The 25,137-nt window shown below is 32.9% G+C and overlaps 2 protein-coding genes across 4 annotated transcripts; both read left to right on the top strand.

Annotated features, from left to right (window-relative positions):
* Window positions 1-1,304: 1,304 nt before the first annotated feature.
* Window positions 1,305-3,628, top strand: LOC141671451 (protein BEARSKIN1-like). The gene is made up of 3 exons (XM_074477706.1): window positions 1,305-1,467; window positions 2,285-2,574; window positions 2,993-3,628. The coding sequence occupies exons 1-3, from the start codon at window positions 1,305-1,307 to the stop codon at window positions 3,626-3,628; spliced, it is 1,089 nt and encodes a 362-aa protein (XP_074333807.1).
* Window positions 3,629-5,588: 1,960 nt separating this feature from the next.
* LOC141671450 (uncharacterized) lies at window positions 5,589-24,689 on the top strand. 3 transcript variants are annotated; one of them, XM_074477704.1, is made up of 18 exons: window positions 5,591-5,953; window positions 8,087-8,189; window positions 8,840-8,947; window positions 9,838-10,019; window positions 10,550-10,772; window positions 11,182-11,439; window positions 11,598-11,738; window positions 12,617-12,695; window positions 13,770-13,880; window positions 13,983-14,149; window positions 15,420-15,538; window positions 19,982-20,105; window positions 20,227-20,295; window positions 20,495-20,621; window positions 20,788-20,902; window positions 22,671-22,861; window positions 22,966-23,078; window positions 24,226-24,689. In XM_074477704.1, exons 1-18 carry the CDS (start codon window positions 5,649-5,651, stop codon window positions 24,490-24,492), a joined length of 2,802 nt encoding a protein of 933 aa, XP_074333805.1. In that variant the 5' UTR covers window positions 5,591-5,648; the 3' UTR covers window positions 24,493-24,689. The 3 variants fall into 3 exon arrangements, with proteins under 3 accessions (XP_074333806.1, XP_074333805.1, XP_074333804.1); XM_074477703.1 differs by having other exon boundaries at window positions 5,592-5,953; window positions 11,598-11,744; XM_074477705.1 differs by lacking the exons at window positions 22,671-22,861; window positions 22,966-23,078; window positions 24,226-24,689 and adding an exon at window positions 21,029-22,451 and having other exon boundaries at window positions 5,589-5,953; window positions 11,598-11,744.
* The last annotated feature ends 448 nt before the right edge of the window (window positions 24,690-25,137 follow it).

Raw genomic sequence — 25,137 nt, 5'->3', positions numbered from 1 at the left:
CACATCATGTTAACAAAGCTCCTACAGAACCCCATGCACTGAATCTTGAAGTTCAGCATCCATGTAAAAGTCATTTCATTCATTTGAGTAACCCAAAACAAGTACTATAATACAAAGAGTTCTAGATGAAACCTCATAAATAATCATTTTGGATATTTACGAGTCATTTGGATATTTACGAGGGTGATGGCCCAAAATGTGCCATACCCAAATTTCAGAATCGCCTATCACATTTCAAAAATCACGATCCTAAATGCCTTCTAATTACGGAATTTCGTCTGTTGTATCTCCTAATACGCATATTCGTGTGCCGTTTCTAACTTATTTCATACGCATTTTCATCTGCTGCACCATCACCACTGGCACACAAAAATGCGCATTATGAGGATTTTTTTTTAAAATCAGATACGACATACGAAATGCAGTGTTTGAAGTGTAGGTCATGTCCACACATCCCGAAAATGAGGCATTTTGGTGATTTTATCTATTTAAGAGAGCTTCTCAAATACTATTATTTAAGAAAAAAAGTAATGTAATCTTATTTATTATTTAGTATCGAAATATATGATCTGCTAAATTATATTCGGGTTCACATTACCCAAATTTTAACTTAAAACTATTAATATATATTAACAAAAAATTATTATCTTAAAATACATTTTTATATTTATGTATTATAATACATTTTCAGTTTATTATATTTTTAATATATTAAAGAGAAGAGAAACTACCAAAAATTATTACCTTATTTAACTTTATTTGTTATTTTACTATATTTTGAAAATATTCCCAAAAAATATGGTATGTAATAAAAAACAACCAGATATCCAAAAAATTTTACGTTTCCAAAATCGTATTTTTTTCCCAAAAGTTTTAAATAATTGTATTTTTCTAATTTCGTTTTGAAAACATATTTTTGCAAAACTAAGTGAAGAATTCCTATTTTTTAAAAACAATGAGAAGAGAGAACAGATGGTTCCATTCCCTGCACGCTCCGTAGATGCGTTTAGAAATAGCATTTCATACTACAACTAGGGTTTGCCTATCTTATATATTATGCTAATAATATTCATTCCATTCTACGTTAGCTTTTGCTTTTAAGCTTCCCCGCCGGCGTAGTCACCGGCCGTCAACCCAGTTACACACGCAGTTGACAATTTGATATGTGCATAATAAATAACTACATGCATGCAACTTCCAATGAGATACTCATATTTAAGTGCTCCCCATTTTGAAGAGTACTAGAGCTAATATACCTCCAATACAACAGTAGAGAAGTTTAGAGAGAGCAAAAGAGGCTGCAGATGGCTTCGTCGAACGGCGGGGTTCCACCGGGGTTTAGGTTTCATCCGACAGACGATGAGCTTCTTCATTACTACTTGAAGAAGAAGATTTCATTCGAGAAGTTTGAGATGGAGGTTATAAGAGAGGTGGATTTGAATAAGATTGAGCCTTGGGACTTGCAAGGTATAAAGACTAATTACACGCCCCTTCCAATTATTTTCTTTCGGTCTTTCCAATGGCACACATTAGTCACTAACTCCAATAAAAATTGGCTCTTTTTATTGGTGGAATTGATGTGAATGCAGAGAGTTTATTAACATTTATTATTCAACCATCAATAAGAAGAATCCATTTCTATGGAAGTTAGTGACTATTGTGTACCCTTGGTCACACTATAGAAAATCCCATTTTCTTTTCTTTTTATTAGAGTACACTTTGAACATCGAACCCCTCTAAATTATTACTCACTCCGTCCCAATGAATTCTTATGTTCATATGCATGGCTTGTATATAATACCTTTCTCTGGGGCTAACTGGCTAGCTATGTATATATCTTATGCAGTTTCTAGTTATATAATTCATTGGCAAATTAAAGTTTTTCTGTTGTTTTTTTCTAAAATTTAAAATTCTTGTGCTTTTTGAAATCATGATTCGTGAATGAAATAAATTTAAGTACTCATATACTTCCTTTATAGATGTCTGCAACCCATGAACATGTGATTAGGGATAGGATACACCTAATTAAGTTCTATAAGCAACAATAAAAATTCAGAGACTCGATCTTATATATTTTCGCCATAGCTAGCTACTGATGAGGTTCTTCATGTGTGGCAAAAACTAAGGTACTGTGTTGATGTGAATGATAGATTACATTTTTGATTCGATTCATCTACCTCTCCCATGTAATTTGTACCGTCCTTATAGCTCGTTAGCACCAACATAGTAAATCTCCCACCAGCTAAATACATTTTAATACATAAGTGAACAACTTAAACTGCAGAGAAATGCAAGATTGGATCGACACCACAGAACGAGTGGTACTTTTTCAGCCACAAGGACAGGAAGTATCCAACAGGATCAAGAACAAACAGAGCTACAAATGCAGGGTTTTGGAAGGCAACAGGAAGAGATAAATGCATCAGGAACAGCTTCCAGAAGATTGGGATGAGGAAAACCCTTGTGTTTTATCGCGGCAGAGCTCCTCATGGCCAGAAGACTGACTGGATCATGCATGAGTATAGGCTTGAAGACGGTGAAAATGATCCTGATGGAAGTCTCATCTCCAATGGGGTAAGAATCACACTGTTTTAGTATCAATTCTTTTGTTCTCTATAATATAGCCAACTGTTTTGGTCTTAGCAGAATATATAAGATCCTGAAAATGGTCATTCTCTAATGCCTTGAGGTTTTAGAGTAACTGGTTCCATGACAGCTACTAATTAATTAGTGGATCATATGTTCGTAATAAATCTGAGCAAGGCACACAGCACACAATCACAATAACACCGACAAAAAACAAAAAAGTGTCTATAATTTGAGTACATCAAATTTGAGGATTTGAACGAGAGAAATTTCCTCTAAAGTGGCGGAACCAGGATTTCAAAACAGTTCTGACTAAATTGAAATATTGTCAATATTTTAATGCTATCCGGGGCTTATTAAAAAATTTCAATTGATTTTTAACTAAATGGATGGGCCTGATCTGCAGGAAGATGGATGGGTGATCTGCAGAGTGTTCAAGAAGAAAAACTTGTTCAAAATCGTAAACGAGGGAGGAGGAGCAGCAAGCTCAGTTTCAGATCAGCTCATCAACATCAACTCATCCACTAACATGCTATCACACCGCGAAAATCATCACCAATATCTCCTCCACCAGCAAAACCAACAAAACTTTGATCTCGGCCTCAACAACTACTCTCACATTAACCCTGCAGTCACATTGCCTCAATACCATCACCAACATAATCTGGAACCACAAAACTTCATTCCTACTACTCATCACAAAGCAATTGGCTACGACTTCCCCTCGATCCCACCCGAGTCACCCTTAATGATCAAACAACTCATGACAAATCCTAGAGACCAATGTGAGAGTGGAAGTGACAATCTCAGGTACCAAAACTGTGACACTGGACTTGAAATTGGCACGTGTGAACCGTCGTCTCAAAATATGGTTGGAGATGGAAGAGATGAGCATGATCATCAAGGATTGAATGAATGGGGAATGATTGATAGAATTGTGACTTCTCAGCATGATCAAGATATTTCCAATGCAAGTAACTCCTCCATGCATCAAATTCATCAGTTGTCACTGCGTGGAGATTTCTGGAATTATGGAAAGTAATTTTGTGTTCGATTATATATTTTTTAATGAATTTGTATTGATTATTTTCTTCATACACAATTGTGAGTAAATATATATGGGAGCTGCTTTACATAAGCATGTTATAAGTGGCTCTCAAAGACTCAAACTATACCTATTTATTAAGAATATTGTCAGTTAATCTAATCTCCTACTGCTGGCTGTATTGATTTGGAAATAGGAGTTTGCTCTAGTTTTTCTAAATATTTTATTAATTTATTTTGGAATTAAAATTTTTCTTATGACTTACATATGGTTTTTATTCTTGAAACAATATTTATATTTTTTTTGGGGAATTTATAAAAAATAGCCATGTTTTTAAACTTATTTTCAAAATACTATAAAAGTTGCACGGTACTGATGGAAGTTGTATATGAGATTGCAAATGTTGTATTTCATGTTGCACCATATTTTTGAAAATATTTTCTGTAATTTGAATATTTTTGAAAAAACCATTTTTTTGAAAGCATATTTATAATAAAATATTTATAATTTTATTTGATATCACATGTTTTAATCAACTACATTAGTACATTAGTTGATTGCTTGTATTTCTATTTTATTGGAGGAAAGTAGATACGTTTAATTTTATATTACAAAATTTCATAACTTTCGAAAATTTTGATAATGTGAAAAAATAAAAGTTCTTCTATCCAGTGTTCGGGAAAGAATTACTAATTCTGTTAAAATTTTTCATAATTATGATTAATGAAACACAAAAATTATATTAACGCAGAATATTAATCCTCTATAAAATTAACACAAATTTACACTTTAAATTTAAATAATTTTTTTATTTAAATTTGAATCTACCGTAAAATCATACAGTAAAATCATTTTGATAAATTTGAAATCACTTTAGACAACTTATTTTCTTCTTCATCATCATACCCAATAATATAATACTTGCGCAGCCTTATCTCATTCCAAAAAATGAAAAAATGAAGAGACTGTTTTTTCAAAAAACCCCAGCTTTTGTGTGCATAAATATACAAATATGTGTGTCCTAAATAAAAAAAAATGATATATAAAAGTAAGTAAAAGTAAGCGAAACAATCCTTTGATTTTTTTCACATGGGACTTGGCTATTCGGTAAAAAATTATGAGCCTAATTGTGGTAAGTACTTTCTATTTGTCATATTGCAATCCTTCTGATGTCCTAAAACCCAATCTTTCCCATAGAGATCCCGCTCAAAAAATTATCCCTAATTCGCCGCTAATATGTTTCTTTTCTTCTTTCTTTAAATATATGTAACTTTTCCGAGACACAAATCCAGTGTCCATCAGTAGTCGCGGTTTTGTTCTTAAAGGAGAAGATTGTTAGTGGAACATGATATTATCAAATTGATAGAGAGTTTGACACATAAAATTTGATGATGTAAGATGTTAAAGGAGAGTTTGACACTAACCATTATTTAAAAAATATAAAATACATAATTTATTTCATTTTTCATCTTATACAGTTACAAATTTTAATTACCAAATTAAAAACGAAGTTGCACAATTTTTTTATTTAAGATATTATTAAAATTTGATGAAATAGTTTAAAGTGGTTCTGTAGTAGAATTACATTCTAATCACACTTATCTAAAATTATTTTACAATATAATTAAATTATTATTTTTTTTTAAATTTCAATTGTTAAATGTTTTATTATATTTAAATATAATTATTATTCTATATTAACAACGAATTTGATCAAATTTTATAATAAAATCAAGGGTTTCGTACGGTCTATATAAAGAGGGTTCTGTCTTGTATGCGACTTCATTGTATAACTTCAGCCCGAGTAATTCATCGCGACTCCTATTCGATAAAAACATACCGTACTACTGATGGGCTGGTATCCTCAATCCTTTTTGGTTAGCCCAATCTTTTGGCAAAAACAGTTCTCATGGGCCGTTCACGGGCCGTTTTGCTTAGCCCAATTAGTAGCTCATATTTTTCACCTTTCTTTTTTTCTCTTCTCCAGAGCAGAAATTGAGCTACTGAGAAACACACCATGTCAGAGAATGAACAAACAGCAAACGACAGTTCTCTAAACGACACTACAAGTAACCAAACGACGTCGTTTCGTCCACTTCAACTAGACGGCGAAGACGAATACGCCGATGACGACGGCGACGAAGAAGAAGAGGAAGAAGAAGAAGAGGAGGACTCCAATTACAAGATGCGATTCGACGGAGAGATTGATCCGTTAGATTTTATCGAAAACGACGCTGTTGAAAAGTATCATCAGTTTCAAAGGATTGAGAATGAGTACGAAGCTCTCGCTGCGAAAAAGCGAAAGTCTCTCTCCGCTCCTAGGTATAATAATATTCCCTCTCCTTTTACCTCTTGCTCGGTTATTATGTTTTTTCGAGTGCGGATATGTTAAGTTACCGGTTCTTCTAAAATCTCGAGAAGTTAGGTAGTAGGATATAATGTGACTTAATATCCATTAAGGGGTGAAGGACAAATTTAGCCTATTTTTACACAAAATTGACAAAAATAACCAGTTTCTGAAAAGTTGGTCAACTTTAGCCGATGGGATACCCAACTGTCAGTGGAGTATCCACTCTATACAAGATACCCAACTGGCAGTGGAGTATCCCATATATGAAATACCCAACTACCAGGGGAGTATCCTATACAAATTGGGATACCCTACTGACAGTGGAGTATTCAATCGGCCAAAATTGGCCAATTTTTTCAGAACGGCTATTTTTGTTAAATTTTTTCAAAAATCGGCTATTTTTGTCATTTTTTCATAGAATATGTTGCGACTTAATAGAATTTTAAAAATTACGAGTGCGGAAGTGTTAAGTTAGCTGTTCTTTTAAAATCTCGAGAAGTTAGGTAGTAGGATGGTAGTAGAATATGTTGTGACTTAATAGAATGTTAAAAGTTACGAGTGCGGAAGTGTTAAGTTAGTGGTTCTTTTAAAATCTCGAGTAGTTAGGAGGATATGTTATGGCTTAATAGAATGTTAAGAGTGTGGAAGTGTTAAGTTACCGGTTTTTCTAAAGTCTCTACAAGTTAGGTAGTAGGATATAATGTGACTTAATAGAATAGTTAGGTAGTAGGATATGTTGTGACTTAATAGAATGTTGGAGTTACGAGTGCAAAAGTTTTAAGTTACAGGTTCTTTTAAAATCTCGAGAAGGTTAGGAGGATATGTTATGGCTTAATAGAATGTTACAAGTGCAGAAGTGTTAAGTTACCGGTTCTTCTAAAATCTCGAGAAGTTAGTTAGGAGGATATGTTATGGCTCAATAGAATGTTACGAGTGCGGAAGTGTTAAGTTACCGGTTATTTTAAAATCTCGAGAAATTAGTTGGGAGGATATGACTTGTACTTGATAGAACGTTGAATTGTAACATTTTTAGCGAGGATATGACTTAATACTTAATAGAATGATGAATTGTAACATTTTTAGTGTGTGAACACGTCTATTGTTGTGAAGTTCTTTGGACTGTTAAGTCGAGTTAAAAAAAAATGTAATACGATCTATTAATTCAGAATGCGTAAAATATCACTACTAGGGTAATACAGAGACACTGTTAGTTTGAATGACATAAAATGCAATGCAATTTGTCAATCCAAAATTCCTAAAAAAATACTATTAGGATAGTACAGAGGCACCTTTTTCGGAATGTTTATTTGAGTTTAAAAAATTTGGTAAAGGTTTATTAATTCAGAGTTTCTAAAATATCACTATTAGAATAATAGAGAAGCAATATGAGTTTCATCTTAGGATAAATGTGATATGACTGGTGGTCTGGTCGAAAAAGTTGCGTTAGCTTGTTAATTAGGAGCAGGTAAATGTATGAAATTAATAAAGATGTTTTATTGACTTATATCAGTGAAGGCGTGGGATCCCACTTAATCAGATGAATATTTAATGCTCGTTAATTGGACGTTATACAAAATAGATCACAGTATAATATTGTAGATGATTGTTCCTTGATATATGTAAATAATTTGTTGCGCTACTTGAAGAACCTATTAATATTTTACAAACTAACAAATATTTATTCATTCTAAGAAATTAATACAAGAGAACTGCATCTTGTGCAATGTGGTTCAATTTAAAAAGATTATTATACGGTCCCGCCCTAGTTGACCAGTCCCCGTTTAGATAGGTTTAATTGAGCTCTAGTTCATATTTAAGTCATTTCATGCGGAAACCTGTTTTCTTATAATATAACCTGTCCCGTGTCTTGTACTGTTTCATAGCCCTTTATTTCTGAATATTTTGTCTGTGTGCTTATTGCGGACATAGTTAAGCAACTCTTATCTATCAAGTGCCTTAAAGATACACATCTGTAAGTTCAGTTATAATTGTAATGTGTTCACTTCAATAGTATTGAATGGAGTTGACTGGATGAAAATAGATAGGACTGTTAAAATGATTTTTGCAAAAATGGGTTTAAATGATGCATCAAAATGTTGTGGCAGCAATCCAGCAAAAAAGCTTAGAAACGATGACGATCACGTAGAAACTTTCGAAGAAATAATGGAAGCAATGGCTTATAATTCGGGAAGAAAACGGAGAAGGAAGGTATGTCGCTTAACAGCCATGTTGATTATAGTTAATTCAATGAAGCTCACTTTGCTATGTTTTTATTTAATTGATGCCTCCAAGCCCAATAACTGGGAAAGAGTGGCAAGTATTGTGTTTCCTTAAGAGCAATCTTCTGTTCATTTAGTAGTATTTACGTTTATATTCTTTGGACTTCTCGGTACAGGGATTGTAGCCTTTCTTTGTTGTTTAAAGAACTGTTTTAGGGAAAAATTTCATTGTTTAGTTTGTGTAGATAGCTTATAGGAGTTCCGCTGAAGATTTTGCTTATGCAATATCTTTTATTAGTCTTCTACATTGGTATCAGTATGCAGCATGTTAGTGTATATTTACTAATACGATTTCCTCCTATTTATTTAAACGTGGCATGTTATTACTACTAGCAGCTTTGTAGTTGTCTGAACATTACTTGTTATAATAGCTGGCAGAGGCATGAAAGTTCTACCTTTTTTTAGCTGCTCGTTATTCGTTTTGCTCTGTGCATTTGAGCATCAATATATACTTTGATAATCTTTCAGTTTATGCTTATATGATTTATCTTTTAATGCATGCAATACAGTAGCCTGTTAACAGTTTCTATCTCTGTTAATGAACAAATCATTTCTATCTTTTTGATAACTATCCTGCAGAACAAGAAAAAAGGTAGGAGAAGGGGATCAAAGAAGAGAGTTAATCCAGAAGTTGCACGAAAGCTTGGTGAAGCTACACTTCATTATTCAAATGAACGTTATGAAGAAGTATGTTAGCTAAATTCTCAATTATTTGATTCGTATATCAATTGAAAGTAGACCTTAGATTTTGATTCGAATATAGGTGTGTGTACAGGCATATTCTCAGGGATTAATTAGTTATTTAACTCAATATAATTGATCCTTCATTCTGCTTACTTCCAGGACTGCAAGTATTCTACTTGTCATTGTATCATAATTCATATCAAATAGAACTCTTAGTTAGTTTTTCTTTCTTTTCTTGCCTCAGTTTTTCTAATCTGCACCCTTAATGTTAGAAAGGCACTTGATTGCCTATTGTATGCATTTTTCTTTTAATCTACACCAGTAAACCTTGTTTGTATTTGGTTGTGTAACGAAAATATTTGAATGTGAGGACAATATTTTTCTCGTTTAATGCGTCCAAATATATATTTCCCAAATCACACTATTTATTTTGTCCGTGCAATTTCTACTTTGTGTTTGTTGGTCTTTTGTTTCTGCTATTGGGTAGAGTTATAGTTTATACCCTGTGATGTTTTCAGGGTCATTAAATCATCTTTATGTTTTTTTAGCTGTTTTCTAGGTGAAAATCATGTCCGTTGTGGAAGCCATGTGTTCTTTTCGACAATGACTGTTTTGATACTTTACTTTTGATTGGGTCTAGCTTTGAAATGTCCAGTAATTGAGAGAGATTAAATGTGTCTATACGATTGAATCTTATTGTATGATATATAGTTCAGGCATACCACTTGTATATTTTTGTACTGTTAACTGGTTCATTTATGCGAAGATATAGAATTATGTCCGTTACCATATAGGACATTGGAACTGCTTACTTTTGGATGATAATTTCTTGCTGACCTGTATACCATTTTCCTGTTATCTTAATTAGATAATTATTTACTTCTGATATGTAGGCCAGATGTCTTTTAAAAGAAGTTATTCGGCTTGATCCTTATCTGCCTGACCCTTATTATAAGCTTGGCCTTGTCTACGAGCAACTTAATGATAAAAAGAAGCAAATGGGTTGTTACATGCTTGCTGCCCATTCGTCACCAAAGGATGGTTCTCTTTGGAAACTCCTTGTTTTATTGTCTGTGTAAGTTCATCCAAAGCTTTTGACTTGTTATCCATAATCAAATATTTGGTTCTAATCAAATTTTTTCTTAATTTTATCTTTTTGACTATTTAGTGGTTAAAACACAATTGAAAGTACAGGGAAATGTGGGATCAGTAATTCGTTTTCTTGGGGAGAGTAATACAAAGTAAGAAGTTTAATTTGGAAACTTTGTCCATGTCCCTGTGATTGAGATTGGTGAGAATGAAGTATCTATTGTTTTGTGAATCTTCAAAGCTCGAGATAATGCAGAATTGCACGATTGTGTTTTCTGTTCTGTTAACACTTTTCAACTGTTCACGATTTATTGGTGTTAGTATGACGATCATAATGCTTTCACAGAGTGTCTACAAGATTTTTGGGTTAATTTTGCAAGAAGCAAGTGAGATTGTCAGTTTGATGTTATTACAGTCAGTCAAGAACTCAAGATAACATCTCTGTCAAAAGTAATTTGTTGTGTTATGTCAATTTTTTCAATCCTATCTTTAGCTAATACAATGGAATATATGCAGAGAGGAAGGTAATAATGAACAGGCGATGTACTGCCTTTCTAAAGCTATAACAGCAGATCCACAAGATATCAGCCTTAAGTTCGACCGTGCTTCACTTTATGTTGATCTGGGAGATTATCAAAAAGCTGCTGAATCATATGAACAAATTTCGCGGTTCCCCCCTGAACTTGTTGAAGCGGAGCTCCGCCCTGAACTTGTTGAAGCACTTAAAAAGGCCACAAAGGTCAACTTGGTCTCTTTTCTTTTAATCTTAATTAAGCCTTGTCAGTTTCTCTTCACATTAGTATTTTGTTATGGTTCTAATTTTAAAGGGAATTTAAGAGAACCTTACTGCGTCTTACTAATAGACTACTCTATTAACATATTTCTTTAGAGGTTTATATATCCTAAGACTTATATATGATAATTAGTGGTTATTGGTTACAAGACACTGCATATTCGCCATTATTATGTTTGTGTTTGGTCGCAGTCGCTGCATCTTACTTCCTTCTTGGCATCTTTCTTCCAGTTTTTGGTTGCTGAGTAGATTACATTAATTGTTAAGAAGATATTTTTTTGGTGTCATTGGATTATTGTTTTATCTGTGTATGCTATATTCTTGCTCAAAGCTAACAGCTACCACTCTCTTTCAGTTCTATGAAAAATGTGGTCAGCGTGAACGTGCTGCGAGTATCTTAGAGGAGTATGTTAGACGTAATCAAACTGAAGCTGAAATCAGCGTTGTTCATCTTTTAGTATCAATACACATAGAAGGCAAAGCATATCTGAAGGCTCTGAGTCATATTGAGCATGCACAACAGGTGTATCGTGCTGGAAAAGAATTTCCATTATCTTTGACTATCAAAGCAGGAGTGTGTCATGCCCATTTAGGGAATCTTGAGAAAGCAGAGGTTTGTTGCATCTTATATATATATATAAATTTATTCAGAGTAAGGTTTTGTAGTTTGTCCAATGGACTTGGCTTTTGAGTCTTGTGTTTTTGCTGTTACTTCAATCTTTTGAAGTAAGTGATTTTACCTCTTTACTAATACTTAACAAGTGTGTCTAGGCTATTTTCAGTGTCTTGCAAATGGGCGATGCATGTGATCATCCACACATAGTTACTGAAGTTGCTGATTCATTGGCAAGCCTTAAACACCATGAACTTGCATTGAAGTACTACAAGATGTTAGAATCAAATGATGACAATGTCAGTGTAAGAATAATCATACTTATTCCTATGTTTTTGGGTAATATAAAACATTATTATAGTCTCAATTACTTGAATATTCTGCACGATTTACATGCCAAATGATTCAATCTTGTCTATAATATCTCGGAATCGATCAGGGATCATATGAAAACAAGGATTTTGCTGTAGTATTCAGTCACATGTATTGGTTAGAATCATAGTTAAATTGTATAGCATGGTACAGAAGCGCTTGCATAGACACATTCAGGATATTATTAAGTTCTATGCTGTCAACATGTCTAGGACATGACCCTGAAGCTATTTTAACATAATATTTGTACATAATTAATATAAATTATTGTTGTGACCTTTGGTAACTGATGTGAGACCTGATTAAAGTAAAGTAATTGTTTATTATTTTAAACTTTTGTTTAGATGTATGTATTTGTAACTTAATGTTGGTATTGTCCATAGTCACATTAATTGATGTTTACAAATTACAAGCATCCTTGTTTTTTTGCTCAAATTTGTATTTACAAACACGGCCCTGTAATAATTTTATGCTACACTTAGAAACCTTGTAATGTTAGGTGGTTAGTTCATCGTGTTGACTCTCAATTAATATTTTTAAGTGATCAAAGCATCCACTAGAAATTAAACCCCCTTCCCTCAAATTAAAACTACTTACAAGTCATAAGCATTTTTTTTGTTATTGTGTACTTTTTGCATTATGGTTTACTTTGGGAAAATCAGTTCAATTTTTCTCTTACTTATTGTAGCCCCCCATCCCACCCCACCCCAAAATTTCATAAGCAGTTTTTGTTGCTGTGTACTTGTTGCATTATGGTTTACTTTGGAAAAGTCATTTCAATTTATTTTTTTTATTTTTTTTGTAGGGTGTTCTATATTCGAAGATGGCACAATGTAACTTTTTTCTAGGTGATCGACTACGATCAATTGAGTACTACTATAAAGGTATTAATTTATTGTCTGTTGGTGGTAATTGTGTGCATATTTATACACTAACTTAAATGGAGAATATCATTTTCAATGTTCAACAAGCAGTTGATGTTCTGCAGAACAATATGTTTTGCAAAGTTTGGTAGAACATAAATGATCTGTAAGTTTGAGACCATGCAAGATGATTCTTTCTATCCAATATAATGGATGAACACATCAAATTGTTACCATTGACAAGCATCCCCTTTTTAAACACTGTTATCCATCGGCAATCGCTAATAAAGATACTAGATTGTGCCATGTAAAATTGAGAAGATGACAACATGAGATAGATAGAAAGGTGCATCACCTTGTGTCAAGAACGAGGGTTTATGCACATGTTTAGTAATAAGTAATGGAATGTTAGAAAGGGTATTCTAGTCGATTACTATAGATACTATATATACTAGTTACAACTTGTAATCTCGGATGTTCAAACTATTATCAGAAAATGGAAATACTTTTCCATCACTTCTTTCTCTCTCAAAATTCTTCTGCACTCTCTATAACTGATTTCTCTCTCTCTCTAAAAGCTCTCAATATCTACTGTTTTACCTGCATATCTACTTGTAATTCCTGTTTCTTCACTTGTTTACTGTTCTATACTATCAAAAACATACAAAAACACCAAACATAATCCACAACCACCAGTAACAGTATAAAATCAAGCATAAACCAAACAGCAGTGATAAGCAATACCAAAGGGATTCTAACCTAGTTGTACCCCCTTGCTCCGAGTAGGGTGAGGGTTCATGTCTTGTCAAAGGTATATTGGGCCGATAGATTGAAATAACAGTTAGGGATACAACCTATTGATGGAATCATCTCTAATGTAGGAAAAGAAGATTAATTTTTGAAGGGATAATGAAGCTACACAATCAAGCCTGTGATATTTCTGGATTATTAGCTTTCTATTTAGATTATTGTGTCTTTATTTAAGATTCTAACATATAATTCTTGATTTAGAACTGCATGTGGACAGTCTACAACTTTTTCTGTGCTCAAATATATCATTATGATATAAAGTAAATATAATTTTTTGACTTTCAGCTCTGCCTAAACTCAATGACAGTGTTGATGCACGGTTAAATCTTGCATCACTTCTTCTAGAGGAAAGCAAAGACAATGAAGCCATTAGCGTACTTTGTCCTCCTAATCATGGTATGCTTAGTTCTAGTTTTGTTGGCACTTGGCACGCTTATTGTATTCATGTTGCTTATTTTTGGCTAAATCTTATGGACTTATTTGCTTGTACACTTCCAGATTGTACATTTGAACAAAACTTAGACAAACATGAGCCATGGTGGGAAAATTTTACGATAAAGCTAAAGCTTTCCCAGATCTACAAAGATAGAAAATCCTGGGACTCCTTTGTCGATACAATATATCCCTCTGTTCGAAAGTCGTTTCTTGAGGCAATTCAACAAAAGGTAATATATGCAAGCTTACTTATGTTAAACATTATTTGAACATTTTTAGGTAAGTTACAGCTGTTTTTTGAGATGGCGGAGTGAAATAAGCATTTTGTTTTGTGCACGGATTAATCTTACTAATTTTAGAAAGTATTGACGAGGATAAACATCCTAGCAGGTTAGTTGACCAAGTGTCACTTCAGTCGACCCTCATTCTGCATCTGAAATCTGAATCTTCTATTATGTGCAAAAAGAAACGAGGGACTTCTTTAGCCATACACTTGATGAGAAAAAATTGATAAAGAATCATGGTAAAAAGAAAGTAGGATCATCAGCATTCATCAACTTAAAACTTTTATTCCTTAAGATATTTTTATTCCTTAAGATATATGCCTTTCATTTTGGAAAATAGTATAAGTTTATTAGGCCCTGTTCAACTTCAAAAGTGGTAGGAATCCTGGTTTCAACTACATGTTTGAGCCCCGGGTCATTTGGAATCCTGGTTTTGAAATGTAACTTGATCTACTAATTTGTTATGTACTCACTAAGTTTTACAACATAGGAAGGCATCCCGCACCAGAAATATTGTTTATTGTAGCTGCAGGCCGCAAGTCAATTTTGCATTTTAATATTTCTCTTGCACGGTCTTGATAACTACCCAAGATCACATATCTTCATAAAGTTTAAAACTCAGAAATAAGGGAACAGGTAAATTAGCGTGCCTAATACATTACCACATCTGTAAAATTAAATTGAACTCCTCCCCTGTACTTGGAATGGGTTGTCACACTCACAACCTCTTGTTTCTTTTATCCTCTATGTTTTTAGTAGATATATGCTAACTAATGGAATTATGCTAGTAGAGCTGATTTTATGCCTGAGGTAACATGCTCTGAAGCATGACCTCTCTCACTAAACTATAGAAGAATGTGGAATTAACCTGTAAGACCATTTTGAGCCATTTTACTATACTTTTATATGCTCTCACTCTGGATTTAACAATCTATTAACAAGGTAAGTGTACCATAGTTGCACATGCAAGCAACAGGAGTGCTTTTAAAGATATTTTGTTGAAATTAGATGATCATATATAGATTTAAGTCAATTAACATGAATTAAACATGTTACTAAGTAAATGTAACTAAATGCAGCATGTAATTGAATTATAGCTTTGTTTGATAACAGTTACATATGGAAATAAGATTAATTTCCCCATTGATTTTTATTATGTTACTATTGAAGCTTTGACTATTATTGCTTTTGTTTATATAGAATCTATGTTTTTTAGGATAGAGCGAAGAAAAGGTTAACAAGAAGCGAACTATATGAAAGAGTCAAAGTGCTTGGTAATCGCAAAAATGATAATATATTCCAAGGATTTAGACCTATGGCATCAACATCGGAATTGTAAGTATTACACTTATTCTTTTCCATGATAATTATCATTTCTAGTATATGAGTCATATTATTCTAGAATTTTTAACTTTTCTAGTTAATTTTTTTTGTATAAATTACAGAATTTTATTAATTGATGATCAACCTTTATTTCTACTCTATTTTTGAGTAACATATGTGATTGTTGAATGCGGACAGTTTAGAAATTTAGTTTAAGCTTCTTACAACTCTTTTTTGCTTTCAATTATGTTTTACTGTGCAGTGAACTCGAATATACTCGATAATCGATATAATTTTTCTTAAAAGTTGCGCAAAGAGTTCTTTAAAAGTGTGTAACATCTAAAAGATATAAGCTTTTTATGTGAGATGTGATGATATTTAAACTTATAGTACTTTTAAATCTGTTTAATTTTTTGAGCCCGATAATCTATAACATGTAGGTACGATTGATGAACTTGTATAATTTGCGACCTTGTGATACTTATGTTTTGAATTGACAATAAATGGTCAAAGCTAATATATCCTTTTGTCAAGGGTGAGAAAAGGATGCCCTTTCCAGTTAATTTAGTTTTTCAACAAATGGCTTACATCTAAATGGTACTCGTGAACGTTCATTAATAGTATAGAATGATATAGATTTTTGGTTCTTCTATTAAGAAAACTAGCTTTATTACCCATGCAAGGCACGGGTTAGCTTTAATAAAAAAATTGCTATTTTTTGTGTACTTTTACGATATTTGCGTGTTATTTCATACAATATTGTGTGGTTCATGTTAGAAGGACTACTGTAATGACGAACATCCTTAAATTTATATTGTGTCGCGAATGTAAAGTTTAGAGTGCACCCTTACCATTAAAAATAATGGTTTTCTATCAAGTCTCAATGATTTTTTCAACTGGAGATACCAAAAATATAATAATATTTAGGTGCCATGTTTATCAAAATATAGGGCAATATAGTAATTTTTTTTGCACGGTCGGACTCGAACTTCAAATTACTCGACTCATAAGTTTCACGAGTCTTATCGAGCCGATATTATTTTTTAATAGAAATATATTTTTATCCAAATATTTAATATTTTATTCATATTTTATATATTTATTAGAATCGAATTCGAGCATAACCTATCATATTTCGAGTTTTTGTCAATATTTAGTGAAATTGATTCAAGTTTTCGAGACTGGACTATTTACGACCCGGGTTTCATGCTTGATTTAAGATTCAGGTGAAACCGAGCTCGTGCTCGAGCCCGAACATTTTTAATCGAGTTCAAGTCTGAAAGTTTTCGACTCGGCTTGGCTTGATTATACTCTTAGTTGTTGTAAAGTTGGTATTTCGAAGTGAGTTAATTACCCAAATCTCAATATTTAATAAACTATTATTAAATGGTAATATATTATCAATAAGTTAATATGTTAACATAATATCAACAAGTTATTTATTTAATATTTGTAATTTTTTATAAATAAAAAAATAATTAAAATCACGTGGTTGTACATGATTATAAAGTTAGTATATTGTAGTGAGTTAATTACTCAAGTCTTAGAATAATTTTATTATATATCAATATTTAGATTATATAGGTTTAGCCATCCAATATAAAGAAAAAAAATATATAACTCGGTACTTGATGTTATCAAAATATAATCAAATGAGGTTCTAGCTCAATCGATTGAAGTCAAATGTTTGGATATAGGTGTCACAGGTTCAATTCTACAAGTCAATAATATTTTTCCATATTTATTCAAATAAGGGCGCAAAATATTAATTTCGAATTATATGTTTTCCCTAAAAAATTTGAACCTATTGAACTTTTTATGACCTGAATTTCGAGTTTAAAATTTAAAGTTCGGTTGAACTCGAGTTCGTGCTCGAACCCGAACATTTTTAATCGAGTACGAGCCTGACAGTTTTCGGCTCGACTCAGATTGATTATACCCTTAGTTGTTACACGAGTATAAAGTTAGTATCTCGATGTGAGTTAATTATCCGATTTTCGATAATTAATAAATTATTATTATATGGTAATATATTATCAACAAGTTAATATAATAATATATTATTAACAAAAAGTTATTTATTGAATGTATAAATCAAAAAAATTATAGAGTAAAGTTCTATGGAGTCCACTTTTAATTGGAGTCCTCGGAGTCCATATATGTTCTGCAAGTAAAATATAGCTTAAAATATTGCAAAACATATTATTTTTCGACAAACATCACTATTCTATTAAAAATCTTGTAGATTGCATACATTTTACAAGCAGAACATTACAAAAATATATTATTCTACAAAACATGTTTAGTTTGCAGAACATAAATGTTCATGTTGCAGAATATATTGCAGAACATACATATTGTACTGTAAATATATGAGATTTGCATGATTTTGTTAAAGTTATGCTATTTGTGTGACATATTTTGCAAAATAACACGTTTTACAAGATATTTTATTTGCAGAACGTAGATGGACTCCGAGGACTCCGACAAAAATGTGGACTCCATAGAACTCAACCCATTCTATATAAATATTGAATTATATAGGTTTAGTCACCCAAAATAAAGAAAGAAGTATGTAACTCAATACTCGATTTTATTAAAATTTAAACTCAATTGGTTGAAGTCATATGTTTATTATAAGTGTAAAGTTAGCATATTGAACTGAGTTATTCAATCAAGTCTCAAATCATTATGTTTTATATAAATATTTAAAAATATATAAAATTTAATATAAGGCAAGACACCTCTTGTAAATAAGTAAGTTCTAACTCAATACTTAATGTTATAAAATTTTAACCAAAAGTGTCTCTAGCTCAAGTGGTTGATGTGTTTAATTTGCAAATAGTTGGCATAGGTTCAATTCTTATCAATAACAACTATTTTTAATATTTATTAAAATACATGGGCAAAACAGTAATTTCGAATAAAATATTTCCCCAAAAACTTGCAGCAGGTTATAAAGATAACATATTTTATATAAATATTAAAATAAATATAAAATTTAATGTAAGGCAAGACACCTCGTGTAAATAAATAAGTTCCAAGTCAATACTTAATGTTATAAAAGTTTAACCACAAGTGTCTCTAGCTCAAGTGGTTGATGTGTTTAATTTGTAAATAATTGGCATAGGTTCGATTTTTATCAACAACTATTTTTGATATTTATTAAAATACATGGGCAAAACAGTAATTTCGAATAAAATATTTCCCCAAAAACTTGATAAGTCAATACTTAATGTTATAAAAGTTTAACTACAAGTGTCTCTAGCTCAAGTGGTTGATGTGTGTAATTTGTAAATAGTTAGCATAGGTTTGATTCCTACCAACAACTATTTTTGATATTTATTAAAATACATGGGTAAAATAGTAATTTCAAATAAAATGTTTCCCCAAAAACTTGATGTTGCAGTATTATAAAGATAATAGATTGGCGTGCGAAGTTGTAAATCTTTTTTGACTTGCAATAGGTTTGGTGACCAACAGTGTTTTGTTAGTTTCTTGTCTTACTCTGAAATTCCAGGATGAGTTGGAGGTTATAAAATTGAGTGGAGTATCAGTAGCAGTAGAGGTTACAAATGGAATCTGATTTCTCCTACTCTCTTCCCTTCCTCCCCCCATTCCTCTCTATAAATATTCTCTCTATTCTTTTTGAATTTGAACTACTAGTGCCCCTCGGTATTATGTTTTTTATCTCTATCTTTGCCAGTTTCCCTAATATTTGTGTGGGCTACTCTATTTGCCATTTCTCAATTTTAGCCATGTATTGTATTGACGAGGAACGAAAGTGAAGAGATTACATATCTGCAGTATTTGTTAGTGTATATATATTTAATGTAGAGGTAAATAGTATATTATCAATATATGTATTACATATGGGGTTAAACTTTTATTTTATATATACTAGGTTATTCATAATAAGCCCAACTGTCTTAGTTCATTAGGTTTTTTAAATAGGGTTCCTATTTTCTGTATAAGCAGTGTAATCCCCACATAGTATTAGACTTGATTAATGTACAGTGACTTTTTATATTAATATTGATTTGGGTCTCGTATATGGGCTGTGATCCATAGTCTTCTCCCTTCGGCGGTGGGATACCCTTGGGGTCGTAAATGTTTTGCGGTTAGTTCACCCAAGTTCTATCTTGTTCTTATTTTTATTCAATAATTCCATCTTTTCATAATCTGTCTTGCATCACATGTTTGATGAACTGATAAGAGATTTAATATTTAGGGACATATTATACTTGCACCCACGTCCAAAAATAGATATAGACTGTAAGAAGCTTTATTGTGTGTTATGTTTATGAAATAAAGCTGCATATGTATTCTTTGCTACTTCTTCATATAATATAATGTTACACATTGTCCAGAAGTTGATCTGGTTTTACTTCTGCATTCCATCCACATCTTGTTGGAGAAAGTGTCAATTAATACCTCTATGTGGCAATACAATAGGACCAAAGCTGCCAGAGCAAAGAAGATGCTTCAGAAGAAAGAAGCATTAAGGGAAGAAAAAAGAGCCGCTGCATTGGCTGCAGGAGTTGAATGGAAAAGTGATGAATCAGATGTTGAACCTCCTGTGAGAACTTTTATTTATTTTGTTTGTGGTTGGATGCTTGAGCTCCTGAATTAGTGTCAAAATTTCGGCTTGTTTATTCAGTGTATCTACTTTTGTGATTTTAGAGTGTTGTATGATGCAGCAAGTCTCAAGGAGACGTCCTTTGCCTAATCTCTTGGTAGACGAGGAATATCATTGTCTCATTATTGATGTTAGTGTTCCTTCTTTCCTTTCTTCACTTTTCTTGTTTTCCCTTCTGTACATTTATCAATGTGCTATCATTTGGTGCTTCATTCTGATTTATATGCTACCATTGATTTTGTCTAATGCTTCCTCTTCTCATTTTCCACACTCAAACTAGCTAGTAGCTGTTGTGTTCTCACCAGTCTTTACTTGTGTGTTTTTCATAGTTATGCAAGTCATTGGCAACTCTTCAGAAATACTGGGAAGCACTTGAAATCATTGATATCAGTCTGAAATTGGCATGTAGCGCACTCTCTGTAGATAAGAAGGAGGAGCTTCGGGCCATTGGAGCTCGTAAGTTCGGTTCCTTGATATCTATATTATCTGTTTGCTTCTTTTCTTGCCACCCTCTATGTAATCCATATGTAATATATACTTTGTACGTCATTTATGTAATGAAGTATAGCTGAAGACTTATTTCCCTGCACTAAAGCATTTTCTCATTGTTGGTAACATACAGAAATAGCCTATAACATTGGTGATCCTTCTCAAGGATGGGAATGTGCACGATACATTGTCAATCAGCATCCATACAGCTTCGCTGCATGGAACTGTTACTACAAAGTAATTTCGAGGTATCAAAGAGCTGGTTAACAAGTTTCTTTTTTATTCCCTTGGTCTGGGGTGATGATGGGTTGGATTTTATATTTTTACTCCACCGTAATAAACTTTATAGTTTTTTGAAAATGACTCTTTTGTAGTTAATTGCCTGTTGAAACAGTGGAGCAGCTACTGCATGTGACAGGCCCTGATGCCGCGATGATACCATTTATTAGGGTTGTACATGGGTCGGACAAATGGGCCAAAGCGAATCAACCCAACCCTTTTTTTTGCCAATATAACTGGAAATTATAGAATGATATTAATTTAGGTTAGCACTGTCCAACTTGAATAGGTTGAGATGGTTATGGGTTGTACATTAGTTGGATCAACCCAACCCGATCCGAACCAGCTTGCAATTAGTAGGGTTGGGTTGTACAATAAGGGTTGATATTTTCTAGGTAAAACGAATCAGGCTGGGTTGTAAAATTTTCTTCAATCCGACCTATGTATGCCTCTACCACTAATATTTGGGTAAAGTAAGTTTACAAATTGTGTCTTAGGGTCTAGGTGAGGGACACAGCTTATTACCCTAGGTCTAGTGTGTTCAGAAATTAAGTGAATTCCTGACTTTTTTTGTTATATTTGGTGTTTTATGTTGTCTCAAGTAAAATAACAGCTATTGATTTAAGTTGGAAACAAAGAGATTAGACAGATTAGAGACAGATTAAGAGAGATATGAGCAGAACATACAGTAGAGCGATAGAGAATTAGGAGAAACTTGCAAGAGAAGATGAGTTTAGAGTGAGAAACCCTAGAGAGAGAGTGTGTGTTATAGAGAGAGGAAGAGAAGTGCTGAAAATCAATTCCATTTTGTGTATATTCAACATAATCTAAAATGCAGGACTCCAACACCTAATTATAGAACTTCACACTTGTAACCTACTCTTGAATGACCTGAATTGACTAAGCTACCCTTCCTATATAATACTACTATACTATAGTGTTGCTAAGACACAGATCTTGACATGGAACTAATTTAGTGCGAGTGAGGTTCCAGATAAAGTAAAAGGTGAATGTATGACAAACAGTTCCTAATTGATGAAAGGTTATGTTTTTCTTTTATAAAGTTAATCCTCTTCCCTACATATGAAATGTTATTATTATGCCCAAGTATTTTGAAATTTAAATAGTTGACAGCAATCATTATATATCAAGCACACACATATCTTTTAATTCCAAAGGGAGTGTGAATAACACAAATAAGGGCCCACCCACCCTCACAAAGGCTTTACAAGACTTAAATAAGGTATGCTAACTAGACCCATGAGCTAAACCCAGTTTGTCTGTTGAGCTATCAACCATGAACCACTAGCTACAGAGCTTTAAACCGCTGAACCAACCTAAAACCTTCATAATTTCCCCAGGGATTGAGCACTGCAACATATTATTGTTGGCGAGCAATGTTGTACACTTGACCTCTTACAGGTGGAGACAAGGGTCACTGGTGGATCAACTGGCACAATCATTTTGTAATATGGCTTGGTTTTCACTACTGTACGTACTAGAGGTCAATTCTTAAAATGTTATGATGAGTCGTACCTGCATAAGGTGAGAGTAGAGAATTGATCACTTTGATTTTACTGTGGAGTATTTACTATGTTCGCAGTCCATCTGCCTAGTAGGTTAATAGAGGAAATCATGTATTCTGACAATATGGTTTTAATATGCATTTGTATACCGGAAGGTACGTATAGCCTACACCTATAGCTGAAGTTTCTTACAGCTATTTTTTCATAACAGGCTGGATAATCGTTATTCGAAGCACGGAAAATTTCTTAATTCTATGCGAGCGAAACACAAAGATTGCATACCACCATATATTATATGCGGCCATCAGTTCACTATGATCAGTCAGCATCAAGCAGCTGCAAAAGATTATTTAGAAGCTTATAAACTGATGGCCGACAATCCCCTGATCAATCTATGCGCCGGTATGATTTTGCGTGGGATCTAATTATGTTTTGACATGTAGCATTTATTGCTTATAACCCATTATAGCAAAAGCAGAGAGAATTTCTTATCCTCTATTCTACAGGTTCTGCCTTGATTAACTTAGCCCTTGGGCATAGGCTTCAGAACAAACATCAATGTGTTGTGCAAGGCTTGGCATTCCTTTTTAAGAATTTGTTACTTTCTGAAAACAGTCAGGTACGCTTTCTGATGCTTATTTGCATGTAATTATTTAGTTCTTTATATGGCAAGTACAATCTCTAGTATCTGCATTTGTTTCGACAAAAATCATTATCGCTATTGAACTTTTTTGAGTGTTATAGGTTGTCTTTGGTTGCTCGTATATGTGATTGTTCCATGTCACACAATTCAAGCTTATGAGTTATATTACTGAATGGTGCATTGCATATATTTCCTTTCTTTAAGATTAGCCACTATGGACTAAATTACCCGGACTCGGGTACGGGTGTCGGATACGGGTGCGGACCCTAGTGTCAGACTTCAATTTTAAAAAAAAAATAGGATTCGTGGATATGGATCCAAAATCGGACACGGGTGTGGGGATTCGGATATAACCTTCACATAAGCGAAATTATTACATTTCATTTGTAAATTCGTTCTGCTACCACATAAAGTAAGATATACACAATGGTTTATGTCATATCAATAACATTAATCAAAAGGATAACATGAAAATAGTAATCTATAGAGACATCCCTCCCCATAATTAAGAAAATTGAGTTGTTGTGATGCCTTTTAAATCATGTTGAATTTGATAATTTAGATTTCTTAAGGTCAAAGTGTCAGGTTTCTATCCGAAGGATCGGGACTCAGATCCCATACCCACACCCATGTCATATCCGATGGACATGGGTATGAGGGCAAAATTGAAGAGTTCGGGTAACTTAGACCATGGATGCACTTAGTCCATAGTATTGAAGTACAAACGGTGGTAACTGGTTAGTACAAATTAATCGCAATAACATAGTAGAGAAAATGACCTTGGGATCTATGACGGTTTCTTGTATTTAACTGAGTGGGGGGTTTTAGGATATCCATATATATATATATATATGCTTCATGTACACAATGTAAAATGTAAACAAAGGAGAACGAGGGATGAAATTTGAATAAAAACAATCTCTCGTTCTCCTTTGTTTACATTTTACATTGTGTACATGAAGCAAAATTCCCTCAATCTTTTAGTATTGCTGATTGCATACATAGATATCTGGGAATTTTTCACTTTTGTCAATTTATTAGATTGGTAAAATAACTTTTAAATGTGTATCGATTAGTACTGTGAAATTTACAGGAAACTGCTATTTCCCATCCTCTCTTGCAGGAAGCATTATATAACATAGCTCGTGCATATCACCATGTCGGTCTTGTTACCCTTGCTGCTACATTTTATGAAAAGGTACTTACAATTCATGAGAAAGATTATCCTATACCTAAGCTACCTAATGAGAATCAAGATGATATTGATAGTCGGAAGCCTGGTTACTGTGACCTTCGTAGAGAGGCTGCATACAATCTACATTTAATATATAAAAGTAGCGGAGCAGTTGATCTTGCTAGGCAGGTGTTAAAAGATCATTGCTCAATTTGATTATGAACTCTACATGTAGAATCTGGTTTCTGTTTCAAGTTTATTTTGATAATGTTGACCGAACTTTACTGCTTATTTTCTAGTTTATCCATCTTGTTCAGAAAATTTAATCATTGTAGGCGGTGTAACAAGGTGCCTTGCTCCTCTTGGGTTATGAAGGCTTTTTGTTTAAAAAGAAATGCATATTTTCCACTGCATTGGCAAATCTTCTTCATAGAAAGGTTAAAAAACATTTTGACCAAATATAGAATTTCAAATGAAAATTTAGATTTCTAAACAGAACATAAAACAAATTTTCTAGTGAGAGATATGTATGAGAAATGATTAGAAATAAAAATATAGTTTGCAGAATTGCGGCTACATGGCATCAGTTGCATTTGAAGATCAAATTCATAAAGAAAAAGAAGAAAGAATTAAAATATGTATAGCTACAAAATTCCAATTAGATTAAAAATTTAATACTTCTTTTGATTGGGATTTTTGTTCCTAAAGTAAAAGAAAAAACTGAAAAATAGACTAAACTGTAACTAATGAAGGAGAAAATAGAAACTATATCTCAATTTTAATTAGAAAACAATTTATAAATACATTTCCAAATTAAAATCGCAAACACAACAAAATTATTAGACCTTGCTCTGGAGTTTT

Source organism: Apium graveolens, chromosome 7, assembly GCF_009905375.1.
Source record: "Apium graveolens cultivar Ventura chromosome 7, ASM990537v1, whole genome shotgun sequence".
Lineage (NCBI taxonomy): Eukaryota > Viridiplantae > Streptophyta > Magnoliopsida > Apiales > Apiaceae > Apium > Apium graveolens.
The sequence above is the reverse complement of the archived record's forward strand: the minus strand, read 5'-3'. Positions and strand labels throughout refer to the sequence as shown.